Source organism: Ochotona princeps, chromosome X, assembly GCF_030435755.1.
Source record: "Ochotona princeps isolate mOchPri1 chromosome X, mOchPri1.hap1, whole genome shotgun sequence".
In the NCBI taxonomy this organism is placed as follows: Eukaryota; Metazoa; Chordata; class Mammalia; order Lagomorpha; family Ochotonidae; genus Ochotona; species Ochotona princeps.
This window is the reverse complement of record NC_080865.1, coordinates 18,074,423-18,100,976: the sequence shown is the minus strand read 5'-3', so window position 1 is coordinate 18,100,976 and position 26,554 is coordinate 18,074,423. Positions and strand designations below refer to the sequence as shown.

General features: G+C 34.7%; 1 protein-coding gene across 1 annotated transcript in view; it reads left to right on the top strand.

Moving 5' to 3' along the window:
* Positions 1-26,554, top strand: part of CFAP47 (cilia and flagella associated protein 47) — a 206,610-nt gene that overhangs the window by 44,860 nt on the left and 135,196 nt on the right. Inside the window, exons 22-30 of the mRNA XM_058658984.1 lie at positions 5,285-5,423; positions 6,458-6,552; positions 9,288-9,447; positions 12,138-12,333; positions 13,929-14,147; positions 18,294-18,394; positions 21,829-21,975; positions 22,405-22,636; positions 25,960-26,178. Of these exons, the coding sequence (XP_058514967.1) occupies positions 5,285-5,423; positions 6,458-6,552; positions 9,288-9,447; positions 12,138-12,333; positions 13,929-14,147; positions 18,294-18,394; positions 21,829-21,975; positions 22,405-22,636; positions 25,960-26,178 (1,508 nt within the window). The remainder of the gene's footprint in view (positions 1-5,284; positions 5,424-6,457; positions 6,553-9,287; positions 9,448-12,137; positions 12,334-13,928; positions 14,148-18,293; positions 18,395-21,828; positions 21,976-22,404; positions 22,637-25,959; positions 26,179-26,554) is intronic.

Below are 26,554 nucleotides of genomic sequence, written 5' to 3'. Positions count from 1 at the left end.
GTTTATACATCTGTTAATATTTAAATTGTGGCTCTTCCAAGAGACTATATTCTGAATACAAAATGAAAATACATATATTTACAGTTCTATAGAGAGCCATACTTTGCTTAAAATTGTAAATCATTCCTCATTGACCGGATGTTATAAACAGAGATTTACGCAGCATATGGGAGCGTAATTCAGTCTAATGATGAGAATCTTATATAAAATCCTGCAGAGACAGCACACCTGTGAGAACTTGCTCCATAAGTTTGCATCAGAAAGGCAGATTTATTATATCTAGTCTCTAGTCATTTCAAATGCCCTCCACTGTATTTATAGCTAGAAGTCGTCAGCCTTTTTTGTATGTATGAATGTAAATAAAGATTGCTCTCTAGGTTAGCCTGCTGTATAGCAGAGAAATGAGACATCAGCAAAACAAGATTGATTTATTCCTAGCTATAACCCTTTCTTAAACTACACTGGGTTTGAACACAATTGAAGATAAATGTGGGCAATTACACTTTCATTTGACATCCTTGAAGGAATTGGTTCCTTGAAGTCAGACACCTCCTTTCTGTGTGCACCATTCATATGTGTTGCTGTTCGGTGTATAGAGTTGTACTTCCCTTGTACATGTTAGTCACTACCCGCAGGTAGTTACTTCAAGTTTAGCTGATTTTTAGTGACATTCTATGAAGCTATCTAATGCTCTTATATTTGCTGCGTTACATTTGTACTGCAGTTGTTAAATATGACAGAGAATTGTTTAGACTTTATTTTTTCCATCAACCCTTGTCTGCCTTTGAAGGCTAAGCAACCGTTTAGTTAAATCTTTCATAATGATTATTGAGTACTTTCAATTATTCTTACAGGAAAGTAAGGATAATCTTGTAAGGATTAAAAGAGAAGACATTTGAATGGCAGCTGTTTCTGATTAATAAGCATTTCTGTCTACTTGCCCTGGCTTAGAAAATGCAATACTTTGCTCACCAGAATACATTCTTTCACTTTGTCTTTGAACCACTGTATCTGGAAAAGTGCTCAGACTAGCAGATACCACATAACTCTCAAATTTTGCTTCTTCATTAGATACTTCAGTAGTTTCATTAATTACAAGCTAATCTTTTTTAATCTTAATTTTTCTGTAAAGGTTAGTCTTATATTCTTTCAATTTTGTTAAGGGGATATGTCTCTCATGGAGAAGAATTCATGGAAATTTGACTTTGTGTTCTGTGTAATCAGGGATTCTTTGGGTAGATATTTTCTATGCAAATTGTGAGGATGTGAGATAAAGAGAAGACAAATGGAGTACAAATTTCCACATATACACAACTGTAAATTAATTCATTTTTGTGAATTTACCACAGTACTTGAAATATATACATATATATGCTTGTGTTTCAAAAGATAGAAGGGTTTGTTAGAAAAGTTTTAAAGAAGAGGAAGTTAAAGACTGTAATTACTATTTTTGAACTATCTTGATAATCACCATCATCATCAAAAGCAACATCAGGGGTCAGCACTGCGGTACAATCGGTTTTGCCACCATCTGCAATATTTTGGTCCTATAATTGTGCCAGTTTAAGTCCTGGCTGCTCCACTTCTGAGCTAGTTCCCAGCTAACAAGCCTGAGAAAGCAACAGAGGATGCCCCAATTGCCTTGCCCTATGCACCTGTGTAGGAGATACTGAAAGAAACTCCTTACTTCTGACTGGCCCAGACCTGGGAATTGTAGCCATTTTGAGGGTGAACCAACAGATGGAAGATTCTCTCTCTTCGTTTGCCGTCTCCCTCTCTCCATCTCTCCCCTTCTCTCTCCATCTTCTCTGCTTCTCTCTCCGTGGGTGTGTCCCACTCTTTGTAATTTTGTATTTTATACAGATAATGAATCTTAAAATCATACATTCTTTTTTTTTTAAAGATTTATTCATTTTATTACAGCCAGATATACACAGAGGAGGAGAGACAGAGAGGAAGATCTTCCGTCCCATGATTCACTCCCCAAGTGAGCCGCAAAGGGCCGATGCGCGCAGATCCGATGCCAGGAACCAGGAACCTCTTCCAGGTCTCCCACGCGGGTGCAGGGTCCCAATACATTGGGCCGTCCTCGACTGCTTTCCCAGGCCACAAGCAGGGAGCTGGATGGGAAGTGGAGCTGCCGGGATTAGAACCGGCGTCCATATGGGATCCCAGGGCTTTCAAGGCGAGGACTTTAGCCGCTAGGCCACGGCCGTCGGGCCCAAAATCATACATTCTTAAATGAAGTCCACCGTCATACTCTGTGTTGACCCTTTGTCATAATTCTAACTTTGCAGTCCTTTATCCCTTTTGATCCAGCATTAAACTCCATCACAGTCAAGACTCAATGAAAATCGTCAGAGCTGAGTTCATCATAACTCAGATCATCCTTTACTCCAGTCATCATCCAAAAGTAGGATCTGTTGTGATTAGATTCTCATCCCTGTCAGCTCTGATTCCCCCTCACATCTAACATTCTTTCCTGCCTTTACTATCCTCTAGGCTCCTACATTTCCATAAAGCATCCATATTTCTCTGGGCTTCTTTTTCGTTTATGCTTTGCTTTTACTGGGAATATGGCTATCGTACGGGACCTGCTTTCATGCTACCTTTCCCTTTTTATTTAAAAGAGTTACACAGAGGGAGAGACAGAGAGTAGGATCTTTCATATGCAGCTTCACTTCTCAAGTGTCCACAATGACCAGCACTGTGCCAAACTGAAGTCAGGAGCCAGGAACTTCATCTAAGTCTCCCATGTGAGTGGTAGGGCCCAAACCTTAGGGCCATCTTCCACTGCTTTTCCCATGCCGTTAGCAGGGAGCAGGATCTAAAGTGGAGCAGCCAGGCCACAAACCACCACCCATAATGAGATGTCAGCAATGCAGAAAGTGGCTTTATCCACTATACTGCAATGCCCCTACTGTGGATCATGGTGTAAGTCTAGAAGTGATGATTTCTGGAAGCCTTGCTCCTTGCATTGCTATTTTGAGATAATTCTTACCTGTTAAACATGCCAAATTACAAACTTCACATTACTTAAGTTTTCTGCTTCTAAGCACAGCAGTATCTGAACAAAGGCTTGGTCAATAACAACCATTTTAAAATTTATTTACATTTATTCAAACATTTAAATTTTTTTACAATTTTTATGTGAAAGGTAGAGTTACAGAGAGAGAGATAAAAATCTTCTCTCTGGTTCTCTTCCCATATGACGAAATGGCCGGAGCTGACCCAATCTAAAGCCAAGAGCCAGGAGCTTCTTCTGGGTCTCCCACATGGGTTCAGGGTCTGAGGTTTTGGGTCGTCCTTGACTGCTTTTCCAAGCCATAAGCAGGGAGCTGGATGGGAAGTAGAACAGAGGGGACATGAGCTGGTACCCATATGGGATCCCGGGGCTTGTATACAGTTGATTAATCAATAGAGCTATCATGCTGGCCACAGTCAGAACCTTTCAGTTTTGCAATAATTTGGGTGTCACTATGGAAGTGTATCCAAGACTGTGAACTTTCAGCTTCTTGCCTTAATATTTCTATTGATCTCTTCCTTGATTACCCTCAATATATTCTGTTGGGAACCCACTGTCTTCAGCATTCAGATAAAGATGACAGTTTGAGGTATATACTTTTAACGTATTGTTTGACTCTAAAATGTAGTCCACATTACACGTAAAAAACATTAAAATAGTCGCCTGAAAATATTTCCTTGATCCTCCATATCCAAGATTATAAATCAGCAGATTCAACCAATCACAGAATAAAAATACTGAATATGTATACATTTTTTGGTTTTGTTATTATTTTCAAAACAGCGTATTATGGTGAATTATGTATAGTATTTATGTTTTATTATATATTATAAACAATCTGGAGAAATTACCTGACATGGAGGGAAGGGTTATACAGCTTATATGAAATATTATCTCATTTTTCTGTAAGTACATAAGAATTCATGAATTTTGATGTTCACAAAGTTTCTGGAAGCAGGACCTTTGAAGAGTGGCTATAGGTAATGTTAAAGCATGTATGATAGATAATTCTGATATATACTAATATGCAAAATTAGAGTGCTCATTTTGGCAGCACATAAACAAAAAATATTCAAAATTAGAGAAAGAACTAATGAGAAGAGGGAAACTAGAAGATGACGCTTAAAATACAGCTGCTTTTTGGTGGCTAAATAGGTAGAGATCCCAGAAGACATAAGACCAAGTAATGTCTCTGGGTTTTTCCTTCGGATTTGCAATATCAAAATATGATGAATTTGTACGTGACATGCTGCATTTTTATGCAGTTTACTCCTTGGCATCCATGTGCTGCTGCCACTGCAAAAAATACATTTTCAAGGGAAGGAACTTGCTCTGTTTTGTCAAAAGAAAGGAAATATCTATTAAAGTAATGCATGCTACTGTGTTTTATGTTTCTGTAATTCTGTTATGAGAACAGAGTGTTTATATAAGATCTTATAACAAGTGTAAGAATTGGCAGGAGAAGGGCCAGCTGAAATTAAAAACAAACAAAATGAAACCTCAAAATATTTCTCGTCTATTCTAGCTAATACTCCAGTGCTGTGTTGAAAAGAAGTAGTGAGTGAAATGTTCCACCAAATGTTCCACCAAAAAAAGCTGATGGGACTATTAAACAAGTTTAGTAAAGTTGCAGAATACAAAATGAACTTTTAAAAAATCAGTTGCAGGCTTTGGCTTCTTGGTACAGCAGATTAAACTGTCAGTTGTGACATTGACATCCCATATCTGAGTGCCAGTTTGAGTGCCAACAATTCTATTTCCCAGCCAGGTTCGTGTTAATGTGCTTGGGAAGGCAGCAGAGAAGTTATTCCATCTGCTGGTTTGCTCCTCAAATGGTTGCAACAACCAGAGCTGGAGGAGCCAGAAACCCCATCAGGGTCTCCACTGGCGGGTAGGGACCAAAGTTCATCCTTCACTGCTTCTTCAGGTACATGTGTTAACAGGAAGCTAGATGTGAAGCAGAGCAGTGGGATCTTGAATCTGTACTCTGATATAGGATGCTGACACCCTCACGAGCAGCATCTTAACCTTCTGCTCCAAAATGCTGGCTCTTAAACTTTTGTGTAATTTGCCTGAATGGAAATTATTTTAAATGTATTTCTTTTTGAACCTGCAGAAAGAAATCAAGTCTTGGTTTTATAAAATGTAATTTAAATATCACAAGATAATTTTATTTTTGCAAACTGATTTCATAAGATAGCATTTTGCCAAATCACAGCAAAATCAATCACAGGTATAATGCACTTTTTCATCTCACAGGTGGAAGCATATGAATTTTTCATTCCAACACAAATTAATTCTTTCAAAAATTTACAAGTTTGTACAGAACATTTGTCAAAGACTGCTTTAGTGTCAAAAAGAGCTCTACATTTCCGACCATGTCATGTTCAAGTTACAGGTATGTAATGGGAAACAGTCAATTGATGTGTACATGTCAAAGATTTATAAAATAATTAAACATCTAAATGTTTAAAATTGTAATTGTTTTCAAAAGTGGAAATATTATAAAATAAAATTATGATGTGATTCCTCTGTGTGTTGCTTGAATTATGAATCTGTGAGATTGAATATTGATAGCAGCACAGATATATTTTTAGGCAATTGACTTTTACTAAAAATGAAGAAGAGAATAAAAAGGTGATTTAATTCATTGCAGAAGAAGCTCTTAAGTGATTAAAACAAAATATAAATTATCAAAACACATTGAGAAGGATGTGAAATATTAACAAGGCCAATTGAGAACTACTTTTATTCCAAAGCGATCAGTTGCTAAATACTAAGTGCATATAAGAAAAATCAAACTAAAATTTGCAATTGTTTGTTGACTGCCTGTTCACTTTCTAACATTCAGTGATAAAACCAATGTCTGCCAACTGTACTTTCGACAAACTTTGGAGATGCATTTTCTGGTATTTAAAATTTTTGCATGAAATGTCAAGCAGTTTGTTTTCCTTTTGTTTTTATATTAGATTAAATTCATATAAATTCTGAAATAATTATCAGTGTCATGTCAGTTAATTGCACATGACAAATTGTGAGAGACGTCTCATTGATGTAGAATGTACATGACAATTATTTCATTCTCGCTTAAAACCCAGAATTAATACTTCCCAGTTTCTTTGGAGGCTCTGAGAAGTTCAAATTTTCTTCTTTTGTTTTAAAATATCTTGTCTTGGAAAAGAAGACAATCTGTGTAATCTTCTTTTCCAAATTAGGTCAATTGTATTTCAGAATAATCTATTTACATTTATCTTTTCCTACTTAATGTAAATATTTCCCAGGGTTTTAGGTTTAGGTTTATTCATTTGTCAGTAGATGTCTTTTTCAATTTAATGGCGATTTCTACTTTTTCTCTGTAAAAAGCGTATTCACAAGTGCCTAGGCCTTTATATTCATTAGTATTTCATGAATATATTTACTCTCCTGTCACAGTATTGGAAACTCCATTGACAATATCCAGCACCGAATTTGTATTTGCAGTATCTATAAATGAGATGAACTTTCAAAAGAAAATCACAAAAACTCAGGTATGAATTGAGAAGTGATACAGTTTATAACTATTTTATGATTATGGTTTTTAGCTTACTTAGTTTATTCTGAAGTGTTAGTGGTTTTAATTATTCCACATTATTAACTTTCCTCCAAACATTTATGGCACTTGGAATAAGAATATTTAGACAACTTGTATATTTGTGTATCTGTAAGCATTTATCTAAATTTCTTATATCTATTTGTGATCTCCATCTAATATCTTTAATCAACCTAGTGAAGGTGCATTTCAGTCTCTCTTCCTTAATCTTTTTAGTTCATTTTATTTTTTTTAAAGATTTATTTATTTTTATTACAAAGTCAGATATACAGAGAGGAGGAGAGATAGAGAGGAAGATCTTCCATCCGATGATTCATTCCCCAAGTGACCATAATGGCCGGTGCTGCGCCAATCCGAAGCCGGGAACCAGGAGCTTCTTCCAGGTCTCCCACACAGGTGCAGGGTCCCAAAGCTGGGCCATCCTCGACTGCTTTCCCAGGCTACAAGCAGGGAGCTGGATGGGAAGTGGAGCAGCTGGGATTAGAACCGGCGCCCATATGGGATCCCGGGGCTTTCAAGGCGAGGACTTTAGCCGCTAGGCCACACTGCCGGGCCCTCTCTTCCTTAATATTTATCACTCCTTTCTCTGACAGTAAAAAAAAAATGCCTCTCATTATTTACAATTTACTTACATTCCAACTTGGTGTGCAAGAAAGTAGTTTCAGAGTTGCTAACCTGTAGTGCATTACAACTGCTAATACGTTTACTGGAGTACAGCGTTTATGTAGGAGGGAGACACAAATACCTTTAGAAAACTTGATGCAGGATCTGAAGATCAGTCTAGTAGTTAAGATGCTAGCTCCTCATATTAGAGTGTGTGAGTTCAAGTCCTAACTGTGGCTCCTGATTTCCGTTTCCTGGTAATGTATGCTCTGGGAGGCGGTGGTGATGTATCAAGAACTGGGGTTCCTGTACCACACTTAGGAGACCTGTGTTGAGTTCCAGACACCACACTCTGGAGTGACCTAGTCTAAGTCACTGTGGGCGTATGGGGAGTGAACCTATGGGTGGGAGTTCTATCTTTGTCCCTATCTCATTATTTTTCTTCTTTGTGTGTGTCTCAGCCTACAATATATTTTTAAAAATGATGGAAATTTCCCATATACTTTTTTTTTTACTCTTTTTTTTTTTTTAAGATTTATTCCATTTTTATTATAAAGTCAGATATACTGAGAGGAGGAGAGACAGAGAGGAAGTGGAGCTGCCGGGATTAGAACCAGCAGCCCTATGGGATCAAGGCGAGGACTTTAGCCACCAGGCCACGCTGCCGAGCCCCTCCCATATACTTTTCAAAGCTCATTTGTACAGTTGTTTTTTGTCATTAGCTTTATACTTTTCATTTGGAAAAAACTGTCTTTCAAAGCTATTTATGTTAATTCTTCCTCACCATAACTAGACTCTAGGCATTTACATCAATCATATGCTTGTTGTTTTTGTCATCTGTAAATTTTATATTTATTTATTTATGTATTTAGTTTTGGAAGGCAGACAGAAAGATGTCTTCCATCCCCTGATTCACTTGTCAAATGGCCACAACAAGCAGGGTGGCCCAGGCTGAATCCAGGAGCCAGGAACTGCATCCAGGTCTCCACTTGGTGGCAGGGGAACAAGAATATGAATCATCTTCCTATGTCCTCCCAGGCGCATTAACCAAAAGCTGGGTTAAACCAGAGTAGCGAGGATGTAAACCAGCCCTTCAATATGAGAAGTGTGCTGTAATGGCAGCCCTGAATCTAATATTTGTAATGTGGTTTACTACAGATCACAGTCCACCTTGGGGTTTCTACCATCTTGGTTGTCCATTTGTTTATGATTTGCACAAATTTAAATTTATTCTTTGTAGTGTACAGATCTGTTGGTTTTGAAAAATTATTAGAATAGTGCACTTACTCTTTCAATGCTATAAAGAACAGTTTAGCTCTTTTGTGTGATTCCTTTCCACATTATTATTGCTTCTACTAACATTTGGCAACAGTAGGTCTTGTTTTTGTGTAATATTGCTTTTCCAGCATGTCAAATAAATATAAGTATAATGTATGTACTCATTTGTATCTGATATCTCTCACTTAAAAAGTATGTTTAATATCCATCTGTGTTTTACATGAATTAGCACATGCGTATTTTATCACTGGATTTTATTCAGTTGCATGAATGTACCATAATGCATTTATATCCATCCTTTACCTTAAATGAATCCTGTGGATTTTGGGGTTTACTTGTTTGTTTTCCTAGTGTTTGAACAAAGCTGTTCTGTAATGGATACATATGTTTTCAGTTCAGTCAAGTTAATGTTTAGCAATGACATTGCTAGATCAAATGGTATGATTAACATTTTATATAAACTGACCTGCTGTCTTCCAAACTGAATGTTTATTTTGTATTCTGACCATAAATGAATAAGGAGTTTTATTACTCTCCATCTTCATTAAACAACACAGTAGATTGACTTTGTTGTTGTTGTTTTACCTTGGTCTCTATTTTTGTAGGTATTTTATACATTCCTCAACAGACTGAACATATTTTCAGATTTGCTTGTCTGATTAAAGCCTTTAATCTGTAATTATATTTTAATCATTTAACTTGATGCATAGATACAAATTCATGCTATAGAAATAAAACTGATTTTTAATAACATATTACAATTTTCAAATGCTTCATCTTTTGTGTTAAAAGGATCTTGTGATTAAAAATATATCAACACAAAGTGTGAAATGGATTTTGGATTTAAGCAGTGCTGAAAAACTTTGCAAAGATGGTATATTCCAGTTTAGTGCACTGTCTGGGACACTGGAACCAGAAGAAACGTTTAAGATTTCCATTTTTTTCTGTCCAAGTAAGTACTTTTCTCCTGTACTTGTTGTTAAAATGTAAATTTGTCTTTTTTGTTTTACCATGAATGAAAACATGCTCTTTTTAATTTGAGTAAATATATATATAATTGTATCTTATTGATATCATTTTTGTGTCTTAAAAATATTTATTGACAAAATGGTATCTAAGGTGTACATCAATACATTTTGATACATGTACATCATTTAATTAGTGCCACAAGTTAATACAGATTTTCTTTATCAGTGTTAGATCTCCATAATTTTTTGTAAATGAAATTTAGTGTTCTTTTACTAATATATTCCCATTTCTCCCACACCCAAAGTTATGCACAATGATGCTTGTTCTCTGCTCTCGTGAGCTCAATATTTTACATTCCAAGCAAGTAAGACTGTGTTGTGCTTATCATTCTGTGTCTAGCTTCTTTCCCTTAACATGATTGTTCTCTAGGTTCACCCTGTAAATAGCACTATTTCCTTTTTTTCTGTTGCTGAATATTTAGTCTAGGTATGCATGTCACATTTCTTTACTCATTCAGTTGTCTTTGGATACATGTTATTTTTCCATAATTTGGTTGGTTATTGTGAATAAGGCTACGGCTGCAATGAATATGGGAGTACAAATTTATTTTCAATGTAGAGATTTTGTTTCCTTTGCGCGTATGGAAGTAGATCATATCATAACACTATGTTTAATTTGTTGAGGATCCTCCATAAGGTTTTCCAAGTACCAATTGACATTCCCATCAACAATGTGCCAGTTTTACTTTTTCTTCACATGACACCCATTCTAACCCTATGCATTGTATTATCTCCTTATGGTTTGGATTTGAAAGTCACAGATATATTTGGTGCTGAGTACCTTTTGCATACCTGTTGGCGCTTTGTGCGCTATATTTTGAAAACTTAATTTTTAGGTCTTTTACCCATGTTTTGATTGGAGTACTTTTTGAAGTACTCTCATATAACTTACACATCAGATGAGAGAAAAGGCATCTCTCTCTTTTTTTTTTTTGAAGATTTATTTATTTTTATTGCAACATCAAATATACAGAGAGAAGGAGAGACAGAGAGGAAGATCTTCCATCTGATAATTCACTCCCCAACTGACCACAATGGCCAGAGCTGTTTTAATCTGAATTCAGGGACCAGGAGCTTCTTCCAGGTCTCCCACATGGGTTCAGGGTCTCAAGGCTTTGGGTCATCCTCAACTGCTTTCCCAGGCCACAAGCAGGGAGCTGCATGGGAAGTGGAGCTGCTGGGATTAGAACCGGTGCCTATATGGAATCCTGGCGCATTCAAGGCGAGGACTTTAGCTACTACGCCACCGCGCCGGGCCCTAAAAGGCATCTCTTTGTTTTCCAAGGAATATTATTGATCCCAAGTACACTGGAGTAACGTAAGAAATCTCCTTTTTTCTGTACCCCAGAAATCTTAAAGATTTCTGAAACCAGGTCTGAAACCTGGAGGTCTGAAACCAGGAAATAATCCCCAAATAACCTTTTCAAAACTTAACCTTGAAATAAGTCTCAAATTCCTGTTTTAGTCTAAAACCTCCCCCAAATAATTTTAGCAATATAAATGAATATTAAGTTCCTTTAATGAATGTATAATATTTAAATTACACAAATTCCACTTTGACTCATGTTATCCAGTAGATTGTTCAATTTTTTACAGAATTTTTCCAATAGTTTTTTTACTATTAGTAGGAATTCCATTAGTTCCATATGCAGTATCTATTTTTTCCTTTTCCTTTTTCCCAAGAATGTCAGATTATTTGTCCAAATGGTAAGTTTGTTTAATAATCTAAAGACATCCAATACCAAGAGAACTAGTTGGCCTGATGAGATCAATGAATGTGTTCCTTTTGCTGTGGTTCTCAGTACTCCTTTTAAACACGATCTTTCATAGTCGAGTGCATTCTCATCCTCTTCTCCGATGAAACCACAGTTGCTTCAATCCCTGTCAAGTCACACTAGTCTGTCATTTTTGCTTTCCAAGATATAAGCTTAAATTCTCCACCTCCAGCTCAATTTTTTTCTTCCATAAGATCCTGTGCTTGGGACTCTGGCTGTGAAAGAGTGTTGACTGTTTACTGAGATAGGACCCATCCTCAATAATTAACTTGTGGATTGCTGTGTTGAGGCCAGTTCTCCATGGCAAACAGCCGTTCCTCATATTCACCAGCCTTACAAGAATTCCCTTCCCAATAGGTTAACTTCATCAGTTGTCCCTGACAGCCTTTCCTAAATTTAATAATCTGGGAGAAAGCACTTTATCTTCACCTCAACATATCCTTTTTCTGTCATTTCTCAGTAGATCTTTATGGCAATTCTCTGACCTCATCTTAATACTTTATATACTAATGATATGAGCAACTTCACTCACAGAAGAGAAAGCATGTGCTTTTTAAGTCTTGTTCCACTGACCTATCAATGTGTACTTATTTTCTCAAAATAATGAACATCTGCTTTAAGTGTACTCGTTTCATTTCTAAACAGGATACACCTTAACATACTTTTATGTTTATATAGCAACTCTTTATCTTGTTTCTCAGCAGGATAAATTCAGTCTCTGTGTCATCTATTCTACCCCATAGAACTAAAATAATATAGTACACTCTAATATTTATTAGACTAAATTATGCAAATATTTTTTGTGTATATAAACTGATGCAAAATATTTTTTTCAATAGAAAAGACTGCAAAATACATGGCTAATATTCCTATATATTTAAATGATAATCCTATTCACTATCGAATTTTATGTCTGACTGGAGAGGTAAAATCACCCACGTTATTGTTTGACCCACCATTTATATTTTTCACTCCTGTTCCTTTGGATGTAACAACTGTAATGGAGATTAAGATTTTACCCCAGAGCTATTTCAGGTAAATACTTAATAGGAACTTACCACATCACATTTGTATATGTATTTTTGTTTGTTTATGTTTCTTAAGAGGTACAAATAATGTCTGGCTACTAATTGTACATTAAAATAAAAAAAAACTGTGGGTTATCTCGCAATTTTTGTATTTCCTTACTGAAAATTTGCAGTCTTTTTTCCATTTTTTCTACATATAAAAAGTCAAAATCGCCGATATGGAAAGGCAGCATCAGTTAGATTCACAAGTAGTCCTTCTAAGATGCCCTAAGGAATTCAGTTATTGAAAGTATGTTACAACGAATACTTAAGTATTTAGATAGTCTGTGATGATGAAGTACATGACACTCAGCTAATGAGACAGTTAGGAATCTTAGAAACAAAATATTGAAATAAATTTAAAGTAGAGCAAGTAAAGAAAGGTATCACTTCTTAATATCTTCCATATAAAGCAAAAACAACCAAAAAGCAAAACATTTTTTAAAGTTAGAACTATATGCCCATTTGTAAACACAGTTTGATTATATATTGGGCTATAATTATTTTTATCAAAAAAACATTGCTTAATATGTGAATTAAGCTTTAAATCACTCAGTTTCTAAATTAATACGTAAAGGTACTGATTTTAAAACTACTTCCACTCAAAAGCTGGATCTTGCAAGATGCAATGTATAGAATAAGGTAAATATTAAAGGAATGGAAGAGATGTTGTAAGCTAACTGCTTGTTATAAACACATGGTAAAACCCATAGCACTAATGACTTATCCAATTTCACATAGCTATTCAGCAACTTCACTGGTTTTAGTTTTGCTTTTTATATTTTTATTGAATGTGCTATAGAATTGATTAATCAAATTGAAATTTGAGTTGCATTTTCTCTTTAATTAGCTGGTTAGTTTTCACACCGATTAAAATACTAGAGTATATGAGTCCTATTTGTTAATATTTTAATATTTATTATAGGCCTGTACATATATAATAAAATAGTATGCTCAAATATTTATTGATTACTAAAAATTAGAAATAGTAATTTGATTTTAAAGTGAATATTACAGATTATAATTACAAATATTTTATACCAAATATTTCATATATATTATTAAACATGAATGTTAGCATAATTTTAATAGAGATTGGGAAATTATTCTTTATACATCTATGCAAGTGCTTAATACTACTGAAATTTAAAAACGTGTACCTGCATAAATATTTGTTGAGATTATTTAGTCTTCATTCACTAAATTTGTCTCACAGTGCTAATTTTTGCCAGATTCTTGTCAGAATATAGAACAATATTATTTTTGAACAATGATATTTATATAATGTTTATGGTTAAAATATTGCTTTTCATCAAGTGTTCTTTTCTTTTTTAATCCTCAAAGAACAAAAGGAACATTTGATCATCTCAAGTGGTTCTTGGTTAACTTTACACATTGCAAATCTTATATTGCTATCTTAAAATAAGACAATATAAAGATGTCTTCAATAATTCTTTGTATTATAAATATTTGTTGTTTTGACATTAATTTTTAAAAATGTATTTTAACCCAATTATTTATAAGCAATTTAAGCTAAAAACACCTTTTTAAAATTTTAAACAGACATTCAGTTATAAATGTCCAGATTCCAACAGCAGAGCTTCTTGTTGATGACGAGTATAGTGAAGTTTACCCTCTATCTGTGGATTTTCCGAAAGGGGCAGTCATCACAGGCTCTCCCTGTGGAGTTAATGATGAACTCCTCTGCCTGCTTCGCTTCAAATCATCTAAACCTGTATCGTTTTTCATCAACCTTTTTTTCTACGATGACAAAGGCAACTGGTAAGACACCTAAATTTTGATTCTCTTAAATCTGACAATGAAGAATAGTAGGTTTATATTCTGTATCATTCTTAAATATTAAAAGGAGAGGCATCTGATAAAAGCACTTTGGACATAAACATTTCTTTAATGTTCCAATTGGCAAGTTTTCTCTCTCAGTGAAATAGCATAATCATGCTTACCAGTGTGTATTCTGGACCAAGGCTGCCTGGGATCAAAACCTGGATTTTCTAACTTTACTTTTGATTTTCTGTTTCCTGCTCTATGAATTAAGGACAATTGCAGAATCTATCTCAAGTGTCATCATGAAAAGCTCATTGAGTTAATAATTGTTGAGTAATTGAACAAAAACTGGGACAAAGAAAATGGCCATGGCAAGTGATTATTGACTCGCAATGAGAAACAGTATCTTAATAACTTCCCAAGAATAGTACTTCATTTCCAACAGATTACTTTAGCAAGCTCAGGGAAATTCAAGTACACACTGGTAAAACCATATTTCTAAACTTCTTTCCCGACATTTCCTGAAATCCACTTTTGCATTATACCTTGAGATGATCTGATTAATCAGATTGTCAGAAGTTAAATGTAAAGTAATAAAGTTTATTAAAATATGTGCAATGAGAAGTAACATTAGGGTGAATTGTACACCAAAGATTGGTCCATGTCTGCTGTTTATGTAACCATTTAATTTTTTAGAGGGATAATCATTGGTACATATGCATAATAAAAAACAAATACATGTGGTTGGAATTAGAAGAGAGAAAGATATATGAATATAGCTGTATCTAGCACATTTGTTCATGGAATTCTCTTGAACCCTTTCTGCATGTCTTTCTTACACATATTGATGGACCAAAAAAATCTAAGTTATACAACTCAGACTTCCATTTTTCTCTGATGCTAACAGAGACTGAACTTGTTCTGATGGACTCTAACTGCAAGGACTTTGGCTTTTTGAAGTAGGTGACCAGGGAAGATGGTAGTGGGTGCTGTCTTCTGGGGGCTCCCGGAGCTGATCAGGACGGCCTTGGCGGGTGAAGCTGAGACAGGCGGCAAGCGGTGGTGTTCCCCTGAAGAGGCTGGAAAGACAGTGGACTTTTTCTTTTCCTTTCTTTCTTAAATCTTAAGTAAACTCAAAAGACAATTTAGGCACTGAAGAAATTGCTGTTATTTTGTATTTTCTCCTAGCCTGGAGAGATGTTTTACCTGAAATTCCTTGCCTTTTAAGTTAATAACTTCTTTTAAGCATCTCATCTTTTCCCCGAACTCCCATTTCATTTTGAGTTAATTTGAAATAGCTACAGCAAGAGAGGGAGTCAGAGAGAACAGAGATTTACTATCCACTGGCATGCTCTCCAGGTAGCCTCCATGGCCAAGGCTGAGGCAGTCCAAAACCAGAATCCGGGAACTTCATGGGGTCTTCCACAGAGATAGTAGGAGCTTAAACTCTTAAGCTATGCTCTGCTGCTTTTCCCAGGCCATTAGCTGCAAGCTGGATTTGAAGAGAAGCAGCCAGGACACAATCTGATGCCCGCATGGGATGACTGTATGGTGTCTTTACTCAGTACTCCAGCCCTTCAAACTCCCATTTCAATCCTCAACATTTTTAGGATAAATTATAAGCATTGAAAGCGATTTAGGAACTTTGCAAATCATATACTTGGGCAATAGAGGCTTTTCCATGCAAGCAGATGAACAAAGAACTCAAATCATGAACATTCCTTGGACCTTTGATATGGGCAAATCCTTTCATTGGTGGATTGTTTTCATTTTATTTAATTTTCCAAAGTTAGCATGATTAGATCTTCTCTTAAATCGGCAAAGCTGCCCTGGCCTTTCGCTCTTTAGGCATTCCACCTCTGATCTTATAGCGGTTCCCAAGAACATCCCTTTTCACTTCTGAATTTCTGTGAGAGATAATGAACTCATTCATTGCTTTTAAATATTTAAATAAGTGAATTTTTTTGGTAATTAAAGTTGTATGTGGAGTAGTTTGCTAGTAGTAATTATATTAAGAAACATTTCCAAAAGGCTTGGAAAAGGAAACTGTAAAAAGGTTTTCCTGTGAAATTTCTTTAGTAGAAAAAATTCCCAAGGAACAAATACAGTTATCAAAAATCACTTAAATGATTTTAAGTCTTGAATAATGCTTCTTTTTCTTGTCGATAGCATTGATAACAGTGGATTTCACAATGAAAAACATTTTAAAGGGCTTGTCCAGCTTATTTTCATGCCCTCCTATTTTTCGCTTTTACTTTGCCTTATAATGGAAATATACATCATTAACCTGAAATAACACAAGCAGTGAACACTTTTAATCTTCCATAGCCACTCTCTGTTTTGACAACATGTGATTTTTTTTTCTGGTTGTATTGTAGCAAAAGTTCTGCATAGACAACACAGAAGTAGAGAGATATATTTCCCAAAACATATTGGCTTCTTTCTTCTTGGTTTTCCTTTTTTTTTTTTTCTGTGAATCGGAAGCATGTTCAGTACAGATATAAACAGAATCTTTTTCAAAAAGGATTATTTTTTCTTGAAAAGGCAGATTTACAGATAAGAGAGACAAAGAGAAAAAAACTGTTCGCTGGTTCACTGCCCAAGTGATCACAATGGCCAATCCGACGCCAGGAGCCAGAAGCTTCTTCTGGGTCTCCCAGACAGGTGCAGGGTCCCAGGGCTTTGGGCCATGCTCTGCTGCTTTCCTAGGCCACAAGCAGGGAGCTGTATGGGAAGAGGACAGCTGGGATATGAACAACTGCCCATGTTGGATCTTGGAGCATGCAAGGCGAGGATTTAACCGATAGGCTAATGCACCAGGCCCAGAAACAGAATCTTAATAAATATAGTAGATGTAAAATAAAACAATAATATTTCTCATGGTGGTTGATGTATATTTGACAGGTCATTACAATATTGCACATGATCTTTGAAAGTGATAAAGTATGAATAATTATCAGATTATGACAGAGATTTAACCTGGTGCTTCAGAGTTTCACCTATAATGATATTTGACCAGGGAAGCATAAGAGTTTGTCTTCACTAATGATTCATAAATAGAAATATGTGATTAGAATTCATTATTCATGAGCTAATTAGTACAGGAGTGAACTGTGAGACCTTTCCTCACCTTATTTAATAGATTATATGTATTCACCATGTCATTCAATATCAAGATATGAAATGTTGGTGAGAGAAGAGATGTCCAAGTGGTCTTGATAATTCAGATTTCTTATTAATTGGTGTGAAATAAAAATTTCTATGAAATATTAGAAAACATGACTGTATTTTAATATTTGAAGGACTATAGTGAGGGTTAAGATTGGGGATTTTATTTGATTTTTGTGTTGCTCTTGAGTAGGACTTCTACAGTTGCAGTTTTCCAGATGTGAGATGGGCTGCTGAGTTGTGTCATTGGGTAGTCTTGGACAATGACATCCAAGGCTAGATCCCATTTTGAAGGAATTTTAAAAAATATATGAGTACATTAATTCTGAGACATCTGCAATTCTAAATATTGCTGTGTGCTTTACCACACATATTTACAATTTGTGTTCTCAGAGCATATTTAATAGTGAAATTCACAGTGTTTTTAAAACTGGAGAAGTAAATACTTTTTAAAAGATTTATTTATTTGAAAGAACTAATCAAGGAGAGAGGGACACACACACACACACACACACACACACACACACGGAAAGAGAGAGAGAGATTCCAAATACTGGTTCACTTCCCAGATGGCTAAAATGGCCAGCAGAGAACCAACCTGGAGCCATGAGCCAGGAGTGGATTCTGGGTGTCCTATATGGGTGCAGTGACCCAACTACCTGACCTATCTGCTGCTGATTTTCCCAGACCGTTAGCAAGGAGCAGGATTTGAAACAGCGGCCAGAACAAACCAGTGCCCATTTCGAATTCTGGTATCGCAGATGGCAGCTTTACCCACTATGACACAATGCCACCCCTAAAAGAAAATATTATAAAATCATTAAAATACAAGAAGTAATTAGCAAAAGCAAAGTAAAAGAAAATGTAATAAGTAATTCATGTTTTCATCATTGAAAGCAGCTTAGGTACTTAAATCTTTGTGTTTACTGCAGCTAAAAATTGTATTTTGTTTAAATACATTATTTTTACTTTTAGGTTTCCAATCCCAGTTAGTGCCACAGCAGAAAACTGCATTCTTACCCTTTACCCATTTATGGCAACACATCTTGATAAGCACAAAATTGTCTTAAAGAGTGGTAAGTCACATGTGAAAGATTTCTAATTCTTACTGTATTGGTTATTATTGACATCGCAAAATAATATCCAAACTATGAAATAGACACGAGACAGCTGAATGGTACCTTATAGCCATTTTAAGGTATATAGCAGCTGGTCCTGTATATAAACTAAAATTGAAATGTCAATGAGCTAATCATAGGTTGTGATTAAGAACTTGCTTTTTTTTTTTTTTTTTTAACATACTGGTTACTCAAAACCATGTCAATTCCATAATGTTGCAAATTGCTGTTGATGTTATATTGGGACTCTTAATTGACTGGGATGATATCCTACCAGCTCTAACTTCGGTCCAGAAATGGTCTCCCCAAGAAACTGTTCAACCCATCTGGACAATAAGTAGCTGGACTCTATGCTTGGTATACGTTTGCAAGGAAAGAATCTTGATTGAATTTGAACTGTAATACTGCATCAAGGTGGAGGAATCCACCAGGGGGGAGGGGAGGGGGAGGGGTGGGGGGTTCCCAGAGCCTATGAAACTGTCACATAATGCAAAATAATTAATAAAAAAATAAAAAATAAAAATAATATCCAAACTGAACACCTATTTCTGACATTTTCTTATCTGTCTATATACTTTGTTCCTGTAGATATACCTACATTTTTATTCAGAAACTTGAGTGCCATCCCCTGGACAGTGTCTTCTCTCTCGCAACCCGCTTCTGTTCCATCAATTCATTTCACTTGTTTCCCCTTCCATTGCAATCAGACAGATTTAAACTACCATAATATCTTGTTTAGATCAATGAAAAAAGTCTTTTTAACTCGTTGTCATTATCTTCTGTGAATTATCTGTTACATTGTGGCCACAGTAATCTTTACAAACTGAAAAACTAATCCTCTAGTTCCCCCGTAGTTTTGCAGGGAACACCCTTAGTAGTATGATGGAGCCTCTCAGACCCCACATGACATAACCCAAGATAATGGGTTAATTCTCATTTCTGGACATTGTTTCTTCTGTGCTCAACCACATTAGACTTCTAGCATATAGAACTTAATTGGCAGGAGAATCTTCCCTAGCATATCCCCCATAAAGCTACAAAAGATCCTTGCCTCTACATACAGGGATTTTGTGTTTCACTTACGTATTGCCACAGCTTTGTGCAATTTCCCTGTGACAGCCCTTACCGCACTTTGGTCTAGCCGGCCTATTACATTTACCCTTACTGGATGGTGATCACTAATGAAATTTGTGAGAGGAGAAATTGTCTCTGTCCTTTTCACCCTGTGTCTACAGTGCCTTATACAGTGCCTGGCAGACAAAAATTAATTCAGCATTATATAATGGGCATCTGAATTTTGGATAAGAACAGCCTCTATTAATTATGCATTTCAATAAGTGGTTGAACTAAATGTGAAAGAGCGTTATCTGAGCACCAAAAATAGCATTTAAAAACAACTTATGGAATAATCCAATTGGGGCAGGGGAAGATAGAGAAAGAAAACAAAAATAATCCTATTGTCACACTTTAATGTTATTCTAAGTACTGGCGATTGAGTGAAGGAGAATTTAAAATAATACAAAATAATTACAACAGCAGTTAGATGAGTGGTAACACAGACTGAATGAAAATTCTCTTCTGTGTTCTAACCCCATAATTTTCCTCATGGTTTATCTTTAATACTTGGATCCAAAAATGTCTACTTTTATTAAATGTATTTATTAAATGATTTAAATTTACATGCCAAGAGAGTAGCAGGATACTATAAATATTCATTTTATCTCTTTAAGATGGCTATATTTGGAACTCATAGACTATAAATACCTAGAAAAAATTATTAAAACTACCATTTCATTACTGTTTTAACTGTGGTTAGCATTACTTCATCACTCCTTTATGTTAGTGAGATACAATATATATCTCACTTTACAGATTAAGAATCTGAGTAATGTAGAAATTGGGCAGCTAGTTTTGGAGTTCTAAGCATGTTTGTGAGATTTACACACTTAGATACTATGCTGCATTTATGATGTATCAATAAAACTGAAATTTTAAATGTATTCATTATATTCAAAAGAAAGTTTGCATTACTAATTTGCTATATCTTGCATGCATCATTAAAATATGAGAATCATTAACTTTAAGCATAGTGGTAAGGCTTTTGCTCTCCACAATTTGATCAGTTTATGGGAAGTTAGAATTGCACTGTCTAATGCATACACAACAAGTCGTTCTACCATTAAATTTTCTAAGGCTCAACTTCTTTGAAGTCTATAGTGGTGTAGCAGTCTAGAGATGTACATGTCTATTGGATAGAAGTTCTCTGGAGATTTTTCATTGAGTTCATACAGAAAGGACAGAGGAAAGTTAGTAAATACAGCTCATTTATACTCACAATTCCATTTAAAGTAGTCTTCACATCACACTTACAAGCTCAGAATCTTTGGTTCATTTTATGGATAAAAGCTTTGCACCACTATTCTAGAGCAGTTAAAGTGTATAATATGCCCATGCTTTAACTGCTCTAGAATAGTGGTGCAAAGCTGTCAAGTCAGATTTTTTTTTTAACTGTACAGGCAATGCCTTTCTGAACAGAACTAGATGACGAAGACCTATAAGTTGCACATTAAAAAAAAAAAAAAAGATTTATTTAACTTGAAAGAGAAGAGAGAAAGATCTTCCACCCACTGACTCACTCCCTAAATGGTCACAATGGCCAGAAGCTGGGAACCACGAGCTTCTTCCGGGTCACTCATGTAAGTGTTGAGGCAATTTTCCACTGCCCTCCAAGGCCATCAGCACAGAGTTGGATCAGAGATGAAGCAGCTGTAGCTGGAACTAGGGCCCATGTGGGATGCTAGCGCCAGGTAGAGGGCTATCCTGATATGCCACCATGGAGGCCTTTGCATATTTGTTTTTAATATCTGTCCTTGATATATCTATTTGCTTTCCTTGGATTAGATTCAGATTCCTGTTGTTGCAATTTCTGATGCATGTATTCGAATAGCAGTTCTGGGGATTTAAGTCTGTTTGAAAGGTATCACTGCATAATCAAGGAGTGGTTTGCATTACAGAGAATTAACTAGGGAGTAATTACTTTTGTTGGTTATCCTTTTGAATGTCTTATTTTGAATATAGTATGTAATAATTCTGTATTTGAAAGTGAGGACAAATGTAAAATAGTTTTATATTCTTTAATAGTGTGAAATTGAGCACTGTTCATTCTGTTTTTTAACTGTACCATAACAGTTGCCTTATCAAATGAATTTCATTTAACTTGAAAAACCATACAATCTTTTATGCTTTTTTTCTCATTTTTCTTTTGATGTACAATGGATCTTTAGATATTATTTCTCTTTGTTTTCACATACATGTATGAAAATCAGATCAAATAGTTTGATAGTGAATTCCTTAAGTGTTTATTTTATTGTGACTCAATTTGTCAATTACAGAAAAATGTCGGATTCCCATGAGGCATAGAGGCAGTGCTTTCCTTCCTGCCTTGGACTGTAAAGTATGCTCTCCATCTTTAATTAAAATGGCAGCCACTGCTACTAGATTTATTGATGCTGAACCTACACATGGAAATCTATTTGTTGGTATGTGGCAAATGCATAGTGTTACTCTAAATTCAACCTGTGGCATGATCTGCTTAACATAATTTAAAGTTAGACTTTTCCAGGTGACAGAAAATCTATGATGAAAGCCAAGAGTTTGTCATTGGTCTCAGCTAAGTCACCTGCTTTGAGATTGCTCTTCAATGACCAATAGCAGAAGTTCTGGGAATATTCTCATATACCCATTATGACAAAAAGAAAATGAAACTGTTTTAATGAAAATTGTGCATTTAAAATATCTCTGCTGAGTTTCTCATTATGGATCTTATTCATATAGAGTAAATTGACTCAGAATATCTAAAGAATATGGACTGTCTGGTAGAATAGACTCTATTTGACTATTACAGATGAAAATAGGTAAGCACTTTATGGCCAAATAAACCATTTTTTTCCTATGAATATTAATTCTAGGATTGGAAATTATGCCGGAAAACATGAGCTTAAATAAATGTGAGTCACAAAAGAAAGAAAATGATAAGTCTAAGGAAAAGGAATTTAAAAATGAACAGTTCTTTTCTCCTGAAAAAGGAACACAGGCGTATGACTTCATTCAGAAGGTTGTAGATGCAACCCAGATCTGGTTCAGTCTCTTTGGCTGGCCTGAAGGACCCCACCTGCTTTCTATTCCAGAGACAATAAGAAGGTAAGCAACCGGTTACTCTAAATTCTTTCTAGTATATCATGTTGTAAAATATAATTATTAATTGAGATGCTTTTAAGTAAAACACAATATCACATAATTTACTTAGAATTAATAAGTTATTAGATAACTTATAAAAATATATAGACAGATAAAAATTGTTTTGTATGCATGGAGTTTCTGGTTTCCTGAAAACATTTGATGCAACTACTAAAGTTTTCTGAACCTCAGTTTCCTCGTCTGTGAAATAAGAAAACATAAACCATGGGTAGGAAAAGCTCTTTTATACTAGAATATTTTTGGAAACCACACACAGTTCTAGGGAAGTAAACTGACATCTCTCTACTGCGGAATCTAGTCAAGAAGACAGATGTGGTATTGAGCAAACAGGTAGGGCTCTCTTTTCTTGCTATCATCTCTTGGACAATACTTTTACCTCTCATCTTTGATGTGTTGCCTTTACCACATAAATGGTAATTTCTAAAATAATTAAACTACTTTGGTTATATCAAGTCACTCAATTTCTTTGGTAATTCAAGCAGAAATTTGGGCTCATTAACTGTTGTGCTCTTGTAGTCGTACGGGGTTCTCAGAAGTTTTCTTCTCAGCACTTGAGTAAATTCCTGCCATCACAGGGAGAATATTCATCTTTATAGCTACTAGTTAGAGCTGCATCTAAGCAGTTGCTCCTTAATCAAAAATAGTCCAATGAAGCTAAGTGTATCTTTTTCCTATATGTTATCTTTTAAAGTTTTTTTATAGAAATTAGTAAAAATTTTCCAATTTTCTAAAATGTTTGTATTAATTTCTACTCACCTTTAAATCTTAAGAAATGTTTAATATTATCAGTCTTTTTAGCATTATTTGATTGTTATGATTTGAACTGGCATTTTGCTGTTATTAAGAAAAGTTTTGCCACTCCTTGCTCATTTGGATATACTGTGCTTAAAGTTTCTGTGTCAATTTTCTTCTCATTTAAAGGTTGAGTCCTTCCCTCCCCCTTTTCTTTTGCTTATTTATTTGTAGAAATTTTGTGTGATTTTCATTGATACCTTTGTTGGGTTTTGTGTAAAAGCAATTTCTCAATAATCAATATTATCTTCTAATTTTGTTTTCCAAAAACATTTTGCAGTGATTTCACATCAGAAACATATTTTTTCTAATTTATGTATATACCAATTTATGAATACGTATCTCAATGGTGATTACTTCTATCTGTCTTTATGAAATCTTTCCCTCAGACATAAAGATATCCTCTTTTGTTATTTCTAGAAGCTTTGTTGTTTATTCTTTCATGCTCGATATTCAATCCTCCTGGAATTTGCTTTTGAGCACAGTATGAGATAAAGGTCAAGATTTGTTTTTCCCTACTTTTCAATCCCAATTGACTTGATATCACTTACGGCATTTATCCAAGAGATTCTATACTGCTTGGTGTGCGGTTTATGCAGTTGACTCAATTCCATTTAAGGAAAAGGCCATTGTTCCTACCTCTCCATTCTCCAATGCATCTTTTTTAACATCTTTCTGATACATTGGAACTTTTAATACTATGAAATTTCTTTCTATATTTCAAGTAATGTTTCTGTCTTAAATACTATAAATCTTATATGAATATAAATATCTTGCTTTCATTATGTTTAATATTTTACATAAATCTGTTTCCTTTATTTGTGCTTGTGTCTCACTTTGTACCTATCTTTAGCTCATTTCATTCTCATTGTTTCAATATTTGAATTTGTACTCTATTGAAATAACAGATAGTTGTGATTTTAAAATTTAGCTTCTTTTCTTTTTAAACTTACTATTTGCTTTCTTTCTGTTTTTGTCTATGCCTGGATTAACTGTTTTCTTTCTTATATTATGATTTTCTTATTTTTATTTTTTATATTGGATGATGCTTATGTAGTTGATCAGAGTCGGAATGACTGAGGGTGAGGGAAGAGTGGGTGTGATTATTTTTTCCCAATTTTTTTCTCTTTCCTGTTTCTGGTGGAAAAGGGTGTCTTATAATTTATACTTTCATAGCTTAGGAGTTAGACATAATCGTCTTAATCTTCTATTGATTGGCTTAAACATCACAGCATACATTTTTAGCTCACTTGAGTTGTAGTAATTAAGAATCTAATCTAATTCTTTGAATTTACAAGACCCTTTGTTTTCTTCCTCCCTGTCATGTACTACCACTGTTGTATAACATAATCATACATATTAAAATACATATTTTATATGTATAAATAGATGTTGATATTTAGCAATGTTATTGTTCTTTGTGCTTTTTGCATGTTTAATCTACACTGTGAGATGATTTTTCCCTCTCAAATACAGTTATTTTCCGATTTAAACAGTGGTTGAGTAACAAATTTCTGTATTTTGTTTCTGAAACTGTGTGTATTTTGACATTGTACAGAATTTGTTAAAAATGGCATTTAAGCTGCTATTTCCTTTCAGCATTTTGAAAATACAGTATTTTTCTTTTCTATGCCTTAAAAAAATCTTCAGAACTCTTAAGTGTCTCTATTTTGAAGGTACCATTTTTCTCGGAGTTCTAGTTTCATGGAACTGCAGCGTGAATTTAGTTTTACTAATTGTGCTGTTGTGTTTGTTTCAGTTTAGGTTTCAAGAAGAACTTTTTGTATGTGTCCTCTATGGTTTAAGTTATAGTTTTTGCCAGTGTTTCATTTCACATGGAATCATAGTACTAATTTCTTTCATAAAATATTACACTAGCTCTGTTATGTAATATTTCTGCTTCTGAGAAGCAGAAAGGTCAAGTAGCTTCTAAAAGGTTACGCGATAAATGACCGCCAGGTTTTGATCAATGTTTGATTAACCCTTATCCCATACAAAGTGCTTCTTCCTGTATTATACAATACAAAATTTCCATACACGAAACTGGAGATCCTCCATACAAAATGTCCTCTTGTATAATTTTTATTCATCATTCTAGTCTAGTGACAAATTTATGACTGTGATTACTTATCAAAATTAAGTGGTACAGTATGACAAAAATGTGATAAAATTTGGATGGCAAAAAAAATTTTTGCTTCACTCAAAAATTGACATGTATAATGAGTTGATACAACAACAGAACAGGAATTAGTGGCCCCAGAGTCTTATTTTAAAAACACAGTAACATTACATATGTGTTTGCGTGATATACTAGAAACACCTAGGAATCTTTATAAGCCTTATTTTGACTAACAATTGATGCCTGAGTTGTGTGCATTTCTTAGTTGGTTTTAATACAATTTTATTTACTCATGGAACACTTTTTTATAATGTAACATTTTGAGACTGCTTTTTAAATTTTTTTACTCCCATAGGGATGTACAAAAAATACAATATTACTCCCCCTTATCACCCAAAAAGTATACTAGACAGAATGACTTTACCAAATATAATAAGACTATTTATGATGTGCTACTTCATCTGAGTGGACAAATGCCACCAGAAGTCAATTCAAATCAGTCTTTACCTGTGGATATCACCGAACGAGTGATTCAGCTTCATCTACAACATTCCTCACTTCTCAACTTGCTCAGGTAAAAACATGGGTTTTCTACTCATTCAGCCATGTAATTGTGGCTTTTGTAGATGGATAATGTGTATAAATATATATGTATATATAGTTATAGAGCTAGACAAACACAGATAGATTGATAGCATATGGTACTGTTTGTCTTTTGCTATATACACTAGTTGAGAGAAAATAAAATATTATCTTTTGATCATAATCTATGTCAATCATTCTCAAATTTCATTATTATCCCCAGTTGTTGGTAGTGTTTGTTTACAAGCACTTACCCACAGAGTTTATGATGCTGATTTGCATTTTAGCAAGTTTCAAGGTGATGGTAATATTTCATGTTCATGAATTCATTTTGAAAATTCTGATTTTACAACAGGATTTAATCCTGA